Genomic DNA, 16,588 nt, shown 5'->3' on the forward strand with positions numbered 1-16,588 from the left:
AGTCATGACACAGATGATATTGTGTAGAATATGGATAAAACAAAGACAGTAAGTGAAACGCATCATGTTTGAATGAAGTTTATTAAACAAAGAATAAAAATAAATGCATAGGCATCTCCAAAAATATAGAAGTGGACATCATTTTACAACATTGTTCATGACTCATGAATAATATCTATTCATGAAAAAACTTGGAAAGGCACTCCATAAATAAACATCTGACAAGTATGTACAAACTCCACATTGAAAGAAAATACAACATAACAGTAAAGCTTGAGGGAACAAATAATATTTAGACTCATCTTTTAGACAAGCCTTATGCAAAGGTATTTCATACATTATTTGTACCACTTGAGTTAAAGCATAGAAATTAGCCAACCATGTTAGCAAGCGAAGAGGAGTATAGGTGCAAGAAGTAAAGGTGCATACTGACCTCTGGTGGCCGTCTGAGGGAACGACTCCACACCAGAGCTGAACAGAGGAGGGATCATTCAGCTTCCACTACATTTATGGCTTACATAGTTTGTTTATATGTACACAATAACCAGGTTAACGATTTGGCAATGTTCCTTTTATCTGAGGTTTTAGGATCTATTTCCCACAAGTGTTCTTTGGCATCCATCTCAAGACTTCCCCTCCATATTAGACCCTGAAGAGAAAAGAGGAAGAAACACACACACACACGTGTCACAAGAAGTGTGCTTGAATATGCAACTACACGTTGTGAAAGTGAAATTTGTTGAACTCTTCATGAATATGCTTAAGTGAGACTAAAAGACAAATATCGTTGATGGTTTCTCATCTATCCCGCCTTTATACATTTAGAGGTCACATTATTTTGACTTTTGACCAAACAAAACCACTTACCAATACTGCAACATTCATCACAAAAAGCCATGCTCATCCAGTCCTTTTGGAGTCACTGGGTTCCATTTTGCTGTGGGCTTACTGCTTGCATAGCCTAAAATTGTAAGACACGGCCAAGTCAGAACAGTGAAATATCTGCTGCTGTGCCAGTATGGAGCCATTAACATTACATTGCATTTCAATACAAAAGCAACAAGCTTTTAAGGTCAGGACAAGATCTAGTCTGCGGAGCAGCTATATAGTCCAGATCCTCTGAGATTAGGGTCTAGGGGAAAGGACTTGAAGAGGGGGCCATGTGAGGGTACTGGGGCACTAGGCCTCTGATGGTCACCTAAGGATAACAGAATACATGTAGGCCTACGGCTCTCCTCAGGGTGGAGGTCTGATGTGCTGTGAGTGCTGGCAGCTCTAACCCAGGTCAGCTCTGCTCCTGCTGGGCTCTGAGGCGCCCTGCGTCTCGTTGGGGTGGCCCACCTCCCGGTGCTCTCCTCCTCCTCTCCCCACGGGCCTGGGCTCGGCCACAGACAGCAGCAGGGGCCTCTGGTGGTGGTACTTGAGCCGGTACATGTCCGTCATGCAGTTATCCACCGAGAAATACGTGGTCAGCGTGACCCCCGTCCCCTGAGGGCCGCCACTGCCTCCGCCGCTGCTGCTGCGTTCCGAGCCGCGGCCCCTCTCCTCCCCCTCCCCTGCACCTCCATCGCTGCGCTCCTGGTCCGAGCCTGACTTTGAGCTGACGTCTGAGGAGGGCGTGCGGGTGCCGCCGGGCTCCGTCCTCCGGTGGGAGACAGAGGTGGAGGCGGAGGCGGGAGCGCTGCGGGTCAAGGGTCGCGGGCTCGTCTGAGAGGGCTCCTGCAGCAGACGCGGTCGGAATGGGGGTGTGCGCCCCTCCCCTTGGCGCGCAGCAGCTGCAGCATGCTTGGCGCGGATGGGGGGTGTCGCCAGTGGAGACTCCTGTCGGGGGGACGGGAGCTGGGTGGCGGGCGCGTAGGGGGGCCGGGGGGATTCGGCCAGAGCAGTCTCACTGGTGCTGGAGCGGTACGCGCTGTCCTCCTGCTCGGAGAGCGGGTTGGTCAGTTCGTCCGAGCTGTTGCACTCGGAACTGCTCACTTTACCCAGGTGTCTAGGTGGCGGGCTGTCTGAACGGTGGCCCCGGAGGGACAAATCCTCCTGTTCATGTCTAGAGTTGGAGGGCATGGGATCCCGTTCTGAGGTGCCACCTTTCTTTGAGCTGCTGGAGGAATATCTGAGCTTCCTTCTGCAAGGAACAAAGACAGACAAAGTAAACAAGTTAGAGTAGAGCACCATCCTCTTCAAGGAAACAACTGCACTGCATCCTTACATAGACTACAGTAACTTTAACATAACTTCTATGAATTATTGATTTAATATTATGTTGTGGATTTGATAGGCTTCCAAGGTCCCATGCATTACCTGGAACTAGGACTGCATTTCACCAGATGATCTGAATTCTTTCCCTGAGATTTCAGCAGATGTTTACCTGTGAGAGGTCAAATGAAACACAATGTAATGAAAAAGTGACGTGAGAGCAGAAGTAAGAACAAAGATTACTAAATGCCATCATTTCATGAGACCTTGTAACTAGCTGCGCTCTCAAACTAAGTTACTGTATCATCCATCTCAGATTTTCATTTGAGATGATACAGCCTCCATTTTGAAATGCAGCATGTGATAGTGTCGGTAATTATCATTTCAGCATGTGGCCACTGGAGGGCAGTAGAGGAGTAGAGACAGGACAGCCAGACCCAGGAGGAGGGAGGGAGAGGCAGCCACCCAGCCCAGTTCACCAGGAGGCTGCTTGCATGCTAAATTCCACCACTTTATAAATAGAAAAGTTATTTTCCCTTTCCTGTTGACCTACAGGTCCACACAAGGATAAAAGCTGTGAGAGATGATCAGACACATTAGCTTCTGGGTTGTCAATGGGCCTGGAGAATGTTGGCAGTTCTACATTCCAGATTAAAGTGAAACATTTTAAGACAAAGCAGAGAAAAAGCTTAAGGTAACATGAGGTGTTTCCAAAGTGATATGCTTCATCTGTAAAAATATCCCTGTGATTGTATAAACCTCACCTGATGAGACTTCCAGTGTCTCCCTTACAACGCAATTCCTGCGAAACTGACTATCTCTGGTGCTTACTTCTTAGAAACGGCAGTTGGCTTTTAAATAGTAAATGCAGATTAGACAGCGGAGCTAGCTGGGCTTTGTGCATGGCCAGCTCACCGCTCTCGTAAATCAGCACAGACATGACAGAGGTCTGCCTCCCAGCGGCCCCATTGCTTCCTGCTCGCTGGAACATAATCTTCTACTATTGAGTAAGGGGATAAAATGGCATACAGGGACTTGTAATCAGCTTTTTGCTCTTTGAAACCCCTTTGCTCTAAACTTGGGTCAAAACATTCTGTAGTTTTCACCCCAGCAGTTATTCACTTATTTTACCAAAATATGAAAATGAAATATAAATAAAAATCTAAATATCTGCAAAAAGCATGTAATTTGAAATTCTGTGGGCAGTTCACCAGCTATTTTGAATGCTCTAAGATATCTATCCTCTCAAGGCCCTCATTAACACCTTCTTATGAACCACTAGCCCAGGTGGTTAAACCTGGTTTAAATCTCCATCTCGTAACAATGTTTTCAAACAGTTACTGGAAACACCTGACCCCATGGAGACCTCCACATGTCAGAGGCCAAGTAATTAAGCACCCTCCTGTAATGTTATAGCAGCATCCATAAAGATGTCAGTCAGGTTTCTCATAAACACAAACAGGATGAGGCCTGGGACTCAGAGCACGGTGCAGCTTCCCGGCATCTAACACTGTGACTCAGACTGACGGAGCACTTACTATGGAGTGGGGAAGGAGTGGTCACTTACTATGGAGTGGGGAAGGAGTGGGGTCACTTACTATGCTACAGGGGAGAATGAGGGGTCACTTACTATGGAGTGGAGAATGAGGGGTCACTTACTATGGAGTGGAGAATGAGGGGTCACTTACTATGGTAGAGGGGAGAATGAGGGGTCACTTACTATGGAGGGGAGAATGAGGGGTCACTTACTATGGAGTGGAGAAGGAGTGGGGTCACTTACTATGGTAGAGGGGAGGATGAGGGGTCACTTACTATGGTAGAGGGGAGAATGAGGGGTCACTTACTATGGTACAGGGGAGAATGAGGGGTCACTTACTATGGCGTGGAGAATGAGGGGTCACTTACTATGCTACAGGGGAGAATGAGGGGTCACTTACTATGGAGTGGAGAACGAGTGGGGTCACTTACTATGGAGTGGAGAACGAGTGGGGTCACTTACTATGGTACAGTGGAGAATGAGGGGTCACTTACTATGGTACAGTGGAGAATGAGGGGTCACTTACTATGGTAGAGTGGAGAACGAGTGGGGTCACTTACTATGGTACAGTGGAGAATGAGGGGTCACTTACTATGCTACAGGGGAGAATGAGGGGTCACTTACTATGGTACAGGGGAGAATGAGGGGTCACTTACTATGGAGTGGAGAATGAGGGGTCACTTACTATGCTACAGGGGAGAATGAGGGGTCACTTACTATGGTAGAGGGGAGAATGAGGGGTCACTTACTATGGTACAGTGGAGAAGGAGTGGGGTCATTCGTCATCTCGCCTCTGTTGTGGTGAACCTGACCCCTAGGGACAAACAAACAAGTAGGCAGTTTCTCAGTAAACTGATGCATTTGAGTTCATGATTAATCCTCATTAATCTCAGTGTACTTTGGCAATGACCAGTGCTGTTCTCTTAACAGGATCCAAGGATGCCACCATGCCACCATGCCACCATGCTCACCATGCCACCATGCTCCCCAGTGACTGGAGTGCCTACCTGAGCGGAGGCGTGTCCTGCGCCAGCTTCAGCTCCTTTCCAGCCAAGTTCTCCACGCCTGGCGAGTCTGGGTTGGTGGAGCCGCTGCTAAGTCGGTCACTGCTCTCATAGCCCGACTCCGTGCGCTGGATGGTCCAGTTGTCGGCACGCAGGGGCGCGTTGGTGCCCCCCTTGGAGCGTGCGGCGTGCTGCTGTGAGTCCTGGGAGCTGCGGCTCTCGCTGTCGTGGCGGCCTTCGTCCTCGTAGATGGTCATCAGGCCCTTCTGCTTGCGCTCGGGCAGTGGTGCCCTCTGCTGGCCCTGGGAGCGGGTGCAACGCGGGCTGCCCTGCTGCCGCAGCTCCAACTCACTGAACACACTGTCCACATTCAGGACCTCGCGCACCGGTCGCCAGGACGGAGCACGCGGCTTCCCCCCTCCTCCTCCTCCTCCTCCTCCACCTCCTCCACCACCACCACCACCACCACCACCACCACCACCACCACCACCACCACCGCTGCCCCCGCCTCCTCCTCCTCCTCCTCCTCCTCCTCCTCGCTCCTGCTGCGGGTCCGTCTCGCGGGTCTCCTGCCTCCGAGTGGCACCGCTGTGGGCAGTGGGGTGGGAGTGAGGGCGGGACTCCTGGGGCGAGCGCTGGGGATGGAGGGAGGAGCGGTCCTGCCGCACGGAGCCCCGGCCTTGAGACGAACGCATCCGCTGGTCTGGGTGAGACCGCAGGCCATTTTCTGGGGGTGACGTGGCCCTAGGATATGTCATATCTGACAGGAGACAAAAAAAAGTCTTTATTTAAGGTACCTGAACAGTGCAATCGACAAAAAGTGTAACTATAATAACTTTCGCATACATATCACCGTAAATAATAACATCACCCTAAATACCACCACATCCTTTGAAATATGTGACCCTCCTTAAAAGCTCCGATCTAATAAACGTTTTACCTGGTGTTTTTTGTTGTCCCATTCTGTAGTAACTGCCACAGTTCCAATACATCATATCGGTGTACATGTCCATAACTGAGGTAAGTTTTCTGCATAGTGAATAAGCAGAGACGGACATGCTGTTCGCTGTGCCCACTGCACTGGCAGGTCCTACATTAAATGGGCTAACCCTTGCAAAGTGCAGCAGAAGACAACATTGTAAAGGCAGAGTGGAAGCCCTTCTCCATGGGTCTATTTTTGCCTTGTGCCCGCTCTCCTCTGCTTTGGAGGCAGATGGTGCTCTTGGCCTCTGGAGATGTGCCAGCGCTGTAACGCATTTCCTGACTACCAGTCGCCCTTACTTTGCCCTTCTGTTAAAGCCAGTGCCCTCTTTTCCCTAAAACGCAAAAAAAAAGGATAAAATGAAATTGTGACGCATCCAGAATCGCCCACTCGCATGAGAGAGTATAAGCCACCAGTGCAACATCGAGGGCATTTAGGGAACGAAAATGGTTTTGTCAAAGCTCACATAAAACGGTACTGTTTTGGCTCAGGACACATTTGCCTAAATATTTAACTGTTACACTTTGTAATTCTATGAAGGATGCACTTGTGTAGATATTAATGGGGGTTGCAATAATGTCTAAAAATATTTCATGATGTGAAAAAGTTCTGCATAAAGAGTGTTACAAAATGGGATGTTGAGAATACAATGGTTCTATGGATAAGGAGTCAAAACAGTTAACATCATTCCCATGGCCCAAGCCGGCTGAGAAGGCCTTTCATCTTCTGCCCATGGGCATAACATCACAAAGACATTTTTCATTTGGAGAGGAATGCCAAGAAATGTGTGTTTACAAACATTGTGTAAGCTGAGGAGTTGCCTCTGGTCAAACATGAGCTGTACAAGCCATCACGTTGTTTTTATTTTAGGCTCTTAACACATAGAAACTTGGTACCCACATATGAAGATGAGTCGAAAATTGAAAACAAAACAAAACAAAACAAAAAAAGCAAAGAGGCAGAACCTTTTTTTCCTAAATTTTCTAAATCCGATTATTTTAAGCAGAGATGGTAATGGTACTGTAGATGCATTCATTCATTAATCCTGTTTTTACCACAGATCAACACAATTTAACAGTGTCACTCTTCCGCATATTCCACAAGCAAGTGAACATTTTCCATTTAGCAAAATGATGCTTTGTGCCAGTGTTCAAAAAGAAGAGATTAAAGCCAGCCTCACAATGATCATAAAAAAAGAAAATTACCATCTCATAACGCTAGAATTACTGTCTCATAACACTAAAATTACCATCTCATAACGCTAGAATTACCGTCTCAAAACGTTAGAATTACTGTTTCATAACGCTAGAATTACCGTCTCAAAACGTTAGAATTTGAGGCTTCATTGAATTATGTACCGTAAAGTCAAAGTCCAACAAATCAATCTTCCAATAAACTTAAGCTCTACCTAGATTAGCCCCTTATTCGGAATGTATGGAAAATTCAAACTTTCTCTTGTCTGTCTAGACAGTGGGACTAAGCGACCTAAGAAACACTCAAAAACAATATGACTGCCTGAATCAATGTGAGCACAGCCATACATAATCAATAGAGTTTGGCAGCAGACTGGTTGGAAGTTTGGCAGTACCTCGGTGCTGCAAAGAGTCTGGTCTCCGATGGGCCCTCTCGCTCTCCTTCTTCTGCACCTCCCCTCCTCGCTGTGCACTCTCCCTGGAAGACTCACGCAATCGGCTTGGACTGCCAGGGGCAGCTTTGACTACAGCATGCAAAAGGAGCGCAAAATATGGAAACATCAGTACCATGAGAAGGTCATTTATGGAGCATGTTCATTGATATAAAACTGTGGTTAAATGCAGGATAAAACACCAACACAATATTTTGGACAGTTTATTGTATTCTGGTGAATCCATCCCATAAAGTGTTTTACATCATACCAAATGGTTATATTAAACACAATACATAAATTAGCCATTTACAACGTAGGACTGTTTTTGTGAGAGCATAGCACTTGATTTTTCATATAATTATCTGAATAGCAAATTTGGATGCCGAAAATATGGATTAGCTGGTTGGAGTTGTCAGTGTTACATAGTCTTTCCTGTTCCTTACGTCTACTGTAGCCTGAGTTAGGTGCCGTCTGCTGTGTGGACTTATGGGAGCTCTGTCCAGTGCGCAGAGGAGCACTGTCCCTCGCTCCGTCAAGCTTCTTCGACCCCGAATGAGGACCGTCCGTCACTGCGGAACAACACACACACCAGCAGGACTTAACAAAACAGCGTAACACAACAAAATGTGCAACACATACGACATTTCTAGTATATAAGTCATCAAATACGTCCTCAGCCTGAAAAGAACATTCAGTGAAGTTTTTTTTACATTGGCTACGCTGACCTGAGTCATCAGTCCTTTTTTTATTTGTCGGTTAACAAAATATCATCAGCCAGACAGTTTACTGTATTTGAGTGCTGTACTGAAACTATTTAGTAAGAAGACTGCAGTCCAGAGTTGCATTATGAATTACATTAATTGTATGCTGGATGAAGATATACTGTAGACTCTGTGCAGCAGCAGTTGTTGTGTTATACTTCATTGTCAAAGTCAGTGGGCTGTTGTTGTTGTGTGTGTTGTGTTCTAAAATCTGTTAAATCAGTGGGCTGCTGTTGTGTGTGTTGTGTCGTGTTTTAAAATCTGTTAAGTCAGTGGGCTGTTGTGTTGTGTTGTGTCGTGTTCTAAAATCTGTTAAGTCAGTGGGCTGCTGTCGTGTGTGTTGTGTTGTGTTCTAAAATCTGTTAAGTCAGTGGGCTGTTGTGTTGTGTTGTGTCGTGTTCTAAAATCTGTTAAGTCAGTGGGCTGCTGTCGTGTGTGTTGTGTTGTGTTCTAAAATCTGTTAAGTCAGTGGGCTGTTGTGTTGTGTTGTGTTGTGTCGTGTTCTAAAATCTGTTAAGTCAGTGGGCTGCTGTCGTGTGTGTTGTGTTCTAAAATCTGTTAAGTCAGTGGGCTGCTGTCGTGTGTTGTGTTGTGTCGTGTTCTAAAATCTGTTAAGTCAGTGGGCTGCTGTCGTGTGTGTTGTGTTGTGTTCTAAAATCTGTTAAGTCAGTGGGCTGCTGTCGTGTGTGTTGTGTCGTGTTCTAAAATCTGTTAAGTCAGTGGGCTGCCGTCGTGTGCTGTGCTGAGTTATATAGGGCAGCTGCGGCGCTTGCTGGCCCAGATGCTGAGCAGCGTAGGCCAGGCCGTGCTCTGGGAACCTGAGGGGGATTACGCCCAGAGATGAAAGGGAAAATGATTGTGTGGCATTATCCATCAGGGAAATGATCTGTAGTAATCCAATCCAGGGCACTCCTCTCCAAACAGCACACTGAGAGGTGTGTCCCCAACACACTCTTGGCTTCCTCAACAGGCTTCAGAGTGAAGATCACAAAGGTGAAACTCGGAATGCTTACATCAGCTATTTTCCCAGAAACTGTATTAGAGTGACACAATGATTATAGCCCAATGACTGCTTGAAAAGAGCAGACGATTGCATTTTCTAGCACTGGACAGTGGACTGTAGCCAAAACCCAACTTCATTGATAGCAAAAAGGAGTGTTTATTACTAAATGATAGTCCTGATACGATTTGTGAGCATTTTTCTTGCATTGATTCAATCTTTAGAAAGGTGCATCAAAAATGCATCTTTGTCATAGCAGGCACCTCAGCTTGGTGGTACCATCTTTTCTTGAGAGGGCACTTAAGGACGGTGAGAGGGTTGAAAATTCCATAAAATGTTGGCATCCAACACACCCATTACAGTACTTCCAAATGGCCAACTTTATTCTCAGCAAAAGCACTGCCAAAGGAGCGCAAAAGCACTTTACGGAAAGAAAAAAAACCACGGTGCTCAGCAAAGCATGACTAACAAACTGGCAGCCACTTCAAACCACATACTCCTTTAAGGCACTTCAGGAGAGCACTGAGCTCTAAGCCCCTGTGTGCACATTTAAAGGCAAGTTCACCACCAAGACTAAACACAGGTTCAATACAAGTGGAGCCCCATAGCAAAATTGCAAAACTGTGAATGTAGAAATACTGCCGGCGCTACTTACAGAGATTCATGTGGTAATAATAACTGAGTCCCATTCCACTAGAGGTTTGCGCATAAGAGACTTGAGGAAAAGTATCCATGGAAATCCATGAGCTTGAGCAAAACGAGGCGAAACTGAGTGGAAGATAAACATGTAGGTAATGTCCAGCGTCAGACAGCCCAACAGGCTGCACTCAGGGATTACAGCACAGTTAAAGACACGGACACAGAGAGAGAGAGGGGGATAGAGCAGGGGAGAGAGAGAGATGGTGATAGAGCAGGGGAGAGAGTGTGAGGGGAAGAGAAAAAAGAGAGAAGGAGAAAGAGAGGAGTGTGGGGGCGTAGGCGGTAATCTCCATGCGACAGCAGAGTGTCTGTCCTCATCCGACTTCAGGTCTGTGTGTGTGTGGACCGACCCGGCACTCTCTGGAGCACTCCAACTCTGACTGAGGGATTTGGACCCAAAGCCAGAGTGTTTGTAACATACAGATTTGCGCTCTGACAACGGCAGACTTTTTATGCTTTTATATAACACTCTGCCACTCTGCCGAGTGATGTGACGCGGCGCCTCTGTGCCATTCCTGGCACACTATATCTGGAAGGCCTTTATAGTTCCAGAGAAATGGGATTTAAGCAAGGTCAGAGTTCAAACAAGTGAATTGTGGATATTAATAAAATGGTACCTGGTGCGATTAAAATAGCTACTCCATTGCAACAGGGTTTTTAAAGAGTATTTCTGGCACTCGGGGATGAAAGAGGTGGATTCTGTGACTGTCTACCTCCCTCGCCTCAAGTCTTCGCTTGAGTTGTGATATTTATAGAAACCGGCGATGGGAATTTCAGAACAATCACTGTGGTGCACTCATTTTAATCATGTCACTATTCAAAATCACTGACATTACAGATGAACACTCTGGTCTGGTTTTTGCTGCAGTTTTCAAAAAGTTACTTGGACTTCCAGCAGAAGTAACCTCACCTGAAACTTCCCCATTGATGGGAGACTTAAAGCGGGACCACATGGTGGTCTGTCTGGGGGCATCCTCATTGGAGATGGGACTCCCCTCTGGGTTGGCATAGAACAGCAGGAGAGGCTGGAAGTGGCCCCGCATGCATTTGGAGGCTACATCTTTCCACTTGGATCCAATCTGAAGGGAGAAGGCATTTTAGGAATGCTTAAATGCAGAACACAAAATAATGACAGCAAAAGGAAGGATATACTTGTTATTTTCCCAACTGGGCTCTAGTATAGTACATAAAATCATCCATGTGGTATCCCTGTTATTAATGGCAGGATTTATCCCCTTTAAATCCTCTACCAGCAGAAATCCCACCATTCTTCTCTATATAAGCATAAACATAAAAGAGTTCTTCTATTGAACCAAGACCATGTGTTTTAGGCTCTTTATCAAAGAATAACATACCAACATTTAATGTTTAAAATTTTAAAATGTAATTGGCATTTTTAATGCTAATAGAACAACGCAAAAAGCAAATATAATATATAGTATATAGGCATTTAAATAATTCAACTTGTCTTTGTAAAAACAAACCTCTTTTACTGTAGCATCATCGAAAAACACCCATTTGGAAGACTTGCTGTGATAGGCAAAAGCGGAATAGTGGCGACTGGAGTAGCAGATCATTCCCACCAGGTGAAGGTCACACCTTTTGGCATTCTCATCCGTGACCCGGTAGAAAAGCTGAGCCAAAGAGACACGGGGTGTATGAGGAACAAGACAAAAACACAGACACAGTGTACTCTATGGAGTGATATGTGTACATTGCAGTCGGTTTATTTTTACATCATTGCTTTTATGGCATAACTCCATTTAAAGTACTTCCATAAAGCCATTTAAAATACCAACAATTCACTGACAGCACAACATCACTCATGCAAATCACAGTCTGTTGTGCATGATTTCTGTTCTATGTGAGACTGGTGTACGGAGTGTGGCTTGTGGGCCAGACGGTGTCCCTTACCCCCGAGAGGTTTAGGTGTGGACCCAGTGACCTGATGACATCTTCTGTGAGGTCAGACTGCTCGGCATCCCACACAAACCCGATAGTGACTATTTCTGGGCAGTTCATGAGCACACGGCGAATCTTTATACTTTGGCCACAGTTGCTCTGCAAAAAAGGGGGAAAAACCCGTCAGTCATCTGGACAATTTATCCACACCCAGATACATACTAAAAAGCTACTTAAAGCAGTGTGATCTGTTTGCCGTCATGTCCCTAACACACCACAAAATACTGATTTTGCACACAGCCCCAAATTATTTATTGATCTTCACTGGAGCATTAGGTTCCTCTTAAATACCCTTTGAGAACTATATGGAAACATTGTGAATAAACCCTGCCTTTGTAAAGACAACCATGTCAAATCAGAAAAGTCTTCTCAAGTTTATCAACGTACCACTATGGCAGATAATAGTCCAAGAAGACAGATAAACAGTCTTGAAATTAATCAAAACTAAATAAGATGAAATCACTAGATTTGAGAAGAAATCAACTCAAAGCTACAATCAGCAATACTGGTTGCCAGAAAACACTTGCTCCCTTCAGGGCTGTCCCCAAAGCCCCTCCCTCAGTGCATATACTGGCTTGGGTGCATGGTTGATAGGAAGATCAGGAAGATGTGCTGGTTTGCTGACTCTTGGTTAGTTGCTCGGACTGTTTCTTCCCTAATATGAGAGACAGAGGCAGTCTCCCAGACTCGTCAGCACCAAAAAAGATATTCATATATTGATATTATATTCATAGCCACCTAAAGCAGAAATAAGCAGAATTAAATAAAGGTTCTTCTCAATGGCAGTGCCTTTAAAGGAGCAGTCTGGAGATTCTGTTCAAATTCTAAAGGATTAGATAAAAGATGCTTTTTAATGTTTGTGTGCATTTTATACTGTACAACTGTCTCAGTTCTTTTAATGCAACTGTCCACATTTTTTTTCAAACCCTGCGTGAAATTCCTTGCTCAGATGCACAGAATGCACACAGCACAATGTCACGGCACACACCAGACCAACCAATATCACCACACCAGCAAAGTCCCACATTCATGTAAGAGACATGTAAATAGACCAAGTACCTAGTATAAACTCTAACATGACATGCTGACTTTTCCTTCTACAACAAAAAGTGTCATGTAAGCAACCCTGCTGAAGTATGCCACAGGCCACTTTAACTGGTGACTAACAACATTGTTGCGTCAGCTTTAGTCACTGCTTGACCATTTTAGTCTCCAGAAATGCCAAACGCAGATTGCACACTCCTGACACAAAAGTTCTTCAGGCCTCAATTAATTCAACCAGCCAGTTCCACACAGATATGAAACAAGCCAAGAGTATTTGACACGTCCTCACTCACAGGACAGTTTCGGAGGTCACCCATAGTGTTCGCTGCCTGCAAGAGTTCCCCAAACATATCTGCTCTCAGTCTGTCACTCTTCTCCAGGATTTTCTCCACCTGTTGGCTGAGAGCAACAGAAATATCACAGGAACAGTTATGGGCTTGTAACGTCCACATGCATACCTTAAATATCCTCTGTGAGTACGTGTAAATGCGGCTTAGAAGGTCCAGTAAATTACTGCTTTGCCATAACATTCCTTCATCAGCAGGGAAAAAATACTGGAGGAGGAAGAGCATTCTGACAGCAATTTATGCAAATTCCCAGCTGAAAGCAGGCCCACTTACCAGAGTGCTGTTGTGGAGACATAATGAACCAACTCTGTGAAAGGAAGAGGGTCGGAAGAGGCGCCACAGCTTCGACACACAAACTGGGGATGACAACAATTACACAGATGTTTGACAGTGAGTCAGTCGGAGTCGGAGAGCTGTTTCTAAAAACACTCTGTGCCTTTATGAGACTCTCATCCTATCAACGGGTGATTATAAAGCAACGACACGTAAAGGTGTCAAAGCAGGAAGCAGAAATCAAGTGTACAGCACATGAATACTGAATGAATGAGAGCATCTGTGGCACCTGCTCGTACAACGTCATAGCAAACTTCTGATGCGTGATGCAGGATTTGGAGGTGCAGACCTCAGTAGCGGTGTTTGCCACAATGTGCAGATGGATTCGCTCAAGAATGTTTTCCTGTAACCACAAAAACGAATTTCTCAGGAAATTATGAGACAGTGCGGCAATGTAGACACAATGTTTTCATTCTGTCCCAAACTAGTTTTTAGTGTTAGTTCCCCTATCATGCACATTAACATCAGGAGAATGTGTGTGTTTTGGAGCTGGCGTCTCACCCATCACTATAACCCAGGATTGAAAAAATAATCGGTGAGGAGTCACTCCAGCTTTACATGCACCTCAAGATTGTTCTGCCGTGACTTTGCCGACACTCATCACAGGAAGACACTCACTGTCCTGACCTCTCCCCCATCCCGTCCCGTCCCGTCCCGTCCCGTCCCGTCCCCTCCCCTGCCCTGCCCTGCCCTGCCCTGCCCTGCCCTCCCTTGCCTTCCCCTGCCCTCCCCTGCCCTGCCCTGCCCTGCCCTGCCCTGCCCTGCCCTCCCTTGCCTTCCCCTGCCCTCCCCTGCCTTGCCCTGCCCTGCCCAGAGCTTTGTAAATAAACACTGCAATGAGGTCACAACAGCCCCGGAAACGTACAAAGCACTCGGCGGCATCATCCATCAGGCCCAGCTGAAAGCGTTGCTCGTCCTTAAACGTCTCAGCCAGGGCGTGGCGCAGCGTATCCGACGGCAACGCCCGCTCACGACTCTGCTGGAACTGACTGAAAATACTCTGTGGGAACAGACAAGGGGGCGACACACAGGTTCAGTGTAGTGTAGCATTTTACTACCTGCGATTAGAAACACTGGAATACTCTGAGCAAATCGTACACTAATTGAGCATCAATTAAGTAAGCAAAAATGAAGTACACCACTATCCACCCCTGAGCTTCACCTAGCCTCCTATGTCCCACCAACAAGGTATCCTTTAACTCTTATATTGATTTTGTAGGAGTGGGTTTTAACTACAGTAAACAATTAGGATAGTGGCATTAAAGCACTCACCTTAAGAGCACAGAAAATGCAGGCATCACCTAGACAGAAATGCCCTGATAGCTGCCTCAGACTTCTCCTAAAGATGTCCAGTTGCCATAACACCTGTACAGAACAACCATTGGAACTCAATCACTGCCTCTGTGATGGTCAATCACTTGGTGATGAGTACATTTATGAACTGAACTCTGTGATTACTTTGAAACAACATGCATGCAGTATCCTGTCCATTAAATGTAACAGTACTGAATGAATCAAACACCAAAACAGATCTTCAACCAGCAACAATATTACTAAACTAACCCTGAGCAATTTTGTGAGAAACTAACCATGTTGCAAAAAAGCACTGATTCATTACAGCTACTTTCTTTTTTATCTACTAAAACCTCAAATAACATGGAATTTCATTTCTTGCTATTATATTTGACATGTATTTACATCTACAACATCTGCTTTTACGATCACACAGCCCATTTTGTTCTTTTTACTGGATTTATGGCAGTAATAGATATCAACTTTTATCTATGAGTAAAGGTTGTAACCCATATATTTGAAAGGTTCATCAGTTCATTCACAAGCAAACATATCTAAGGTCTTGTCCACCCACAAAATGATAAATAAGAGCAGAGACGTGATTAAGTGGGACAGACCTGTACAGCACTGTTGAGGAAACAGCTGTTCTGGCCCGGCTCATTCAGCAGGCCTTTGGTGAGGGCCAGGGAGAGCATGCTGCCAGGCTGGTACGTCTTCCCCAGACTGCCACCCTGCTTCTTGAAGAGTTTCACCCATGCCATTGGGTTTGTACCCCGCACCCCTCGAGGAATGAGTCACAGGAAGAGTTACAGCGAAAGGTACTGGTTGGCCTGGCCGTGGTCCATGGGCAGCATGAGTGTCCACACACTTGGGTCCAGTGGATGAGGGAAACTCAACAAAAACTGGTCCAGAAAGATCCAGAGGAAGTCCTTAAACGTGCATATGTTTTACATGAGCGTGCATATGTGTTACATGAATTTTCACAGAGGTAAAGGAAGAAAACAGAACGGCAAAGAGCAGCAAGCATCGCTGTGGGCAGGTGAGAGTCCCCATGGAAGTCCTACAGAGTAGGTGCCATTCCGCCCCAGACTGAGTGGCTTTGCGCTATCATTCCAGAAGCTTCCATTTTGATCACCATCCCCCCTCTCCACTGCCCGAGGGAGAACATCTGTGTGAAAAGGCTCTGCAGAGTCCGTGCTACAGTAGTGTGGCTGCAAGATGGATCCATTTCAATTCCTTTGTCTGTCCAAGAGATCAATTGAGGTCCTTCCCAGGATCATCCATAAAGGAGCTTGAGAGTGGAGCACTTCACTATCTGATAACAAGGAAAGCCTGTGGAGAAGAAATGAGAAGGGGTAAATTAAGAGAAATCAATAGCTATGGCACAGAAAGTCACCTTAAATTAGCCAAAATTTGAAGTGAAAGGTCTGTGCTTTGTGCATATAGGTCAACAGGTCACAAGTTATCTGTTATACGTTCTTTCTTGTTCTCTGTCTTTGTGGGTCAAGTGAAGGTACACAAGGTCAGAGTAACAAAAGAGACACAATAAGTCCCTCAATAGGATAGGATATTCAAGATGAAACATTCATAAAAAGATAAACGGTAAACATTAGAACAATGCAAATCTTTTGTACAAAACCCACAGATGTTTATTAATTACAAACTAACTCAAAGTTCTCCTACAAATACTTCTGATCCCTAGTAATTTGTCTTTACAGGGTGCAGGATCAGGTTCAACCATTGCATCAGGTTCCGTTTGGAATTACAGGGTTCAACTCAATGTTAATTAGCGATTAAGGGTCA

General features: G+C 45.6%; 1 protein-coding gene across 1 annotated transcript; it reads right to left on the bottom strand.

Annotated features, from left to right (window-relative positions):
* Positions 1-62: 62 nt before the first annotated feature.
* On the bottom strand, positions 63-16,251 carry usp53b (ubiquitin specific peptidase 53b). The gene is made up of 18 exons (XM_042703092.1): positions 15,403-16,251; positions 14,765-14,857; positions 14,358-14,492; positions 13,722-13,835; positions 13,433-13,515; positions 13,106-13,211; positions 11,721-11,867; positions 11,291-11,440; positions 10,717-10,885; positions 7,790-7,915; positions 7,308-7,436; positions 5,250-5,497; positions 4,741-5,171; positions 4,483-4,547; positions 2,302-2,368; positions 1,281-2,125; positions 868-961; positions 63-649 (listed from the first exon to the last, which is right to left on the bottom strand). Exons 1-17 carry the CDS (start codon positions 15,544-15,546, stop codon positions 885-887), a joined length of 3,129 nt encoding a protein of 1,042 aa, XP_042559026.1. The 5' UTR covers positions 15,547-16,251; the 3' UTR covers positions 63-649; positions 868-884.
* Positions 16,252-16,588: the final 337 nt, after the last annotated feature.

Source organism: Clupea harengus, chromosome 22 (genome assembly GCF_900700415.2).
Source record: "Clupea harengus chromosome 22, Ch_v2.0.2, whole genome shotgun sequence".
In the NCBI taxonomy this organism is placed as follows: Eukaryota; Metazoa; Chordata; class Actinopteri; order Clupeiformes; family Clupeidae; genus Clupea; species Clupea harengus.

What these genes read in the sequence shown, in the direction of transcription:
- usp53b (XM_042703092.1), bottom strand. Translation starts at nt 15,546, where the DNA reads ATGGCATGGGTGAAACTCTTCAAGAAGCAGGGTGGCAGTCTGGGGAAG. An exon ending in CTATGACGTTGTACGAGCAG is followed by an intron (nt 13,516 to 13,721) that starts GTGCCACAGATG and finishes TGTCATCCCCAG; the next exon opens with TTTGTGTGTCGAAGCTGTGG. An exon ending in TCCTTCTCCACTGTACCATA is followed by an intron (nt 2,369 to 4,482) that starts GTAAGTGACCCC and finishes GACCTCTCACAG; the next exon opens with GTAAACATCTGCTGAAATCT.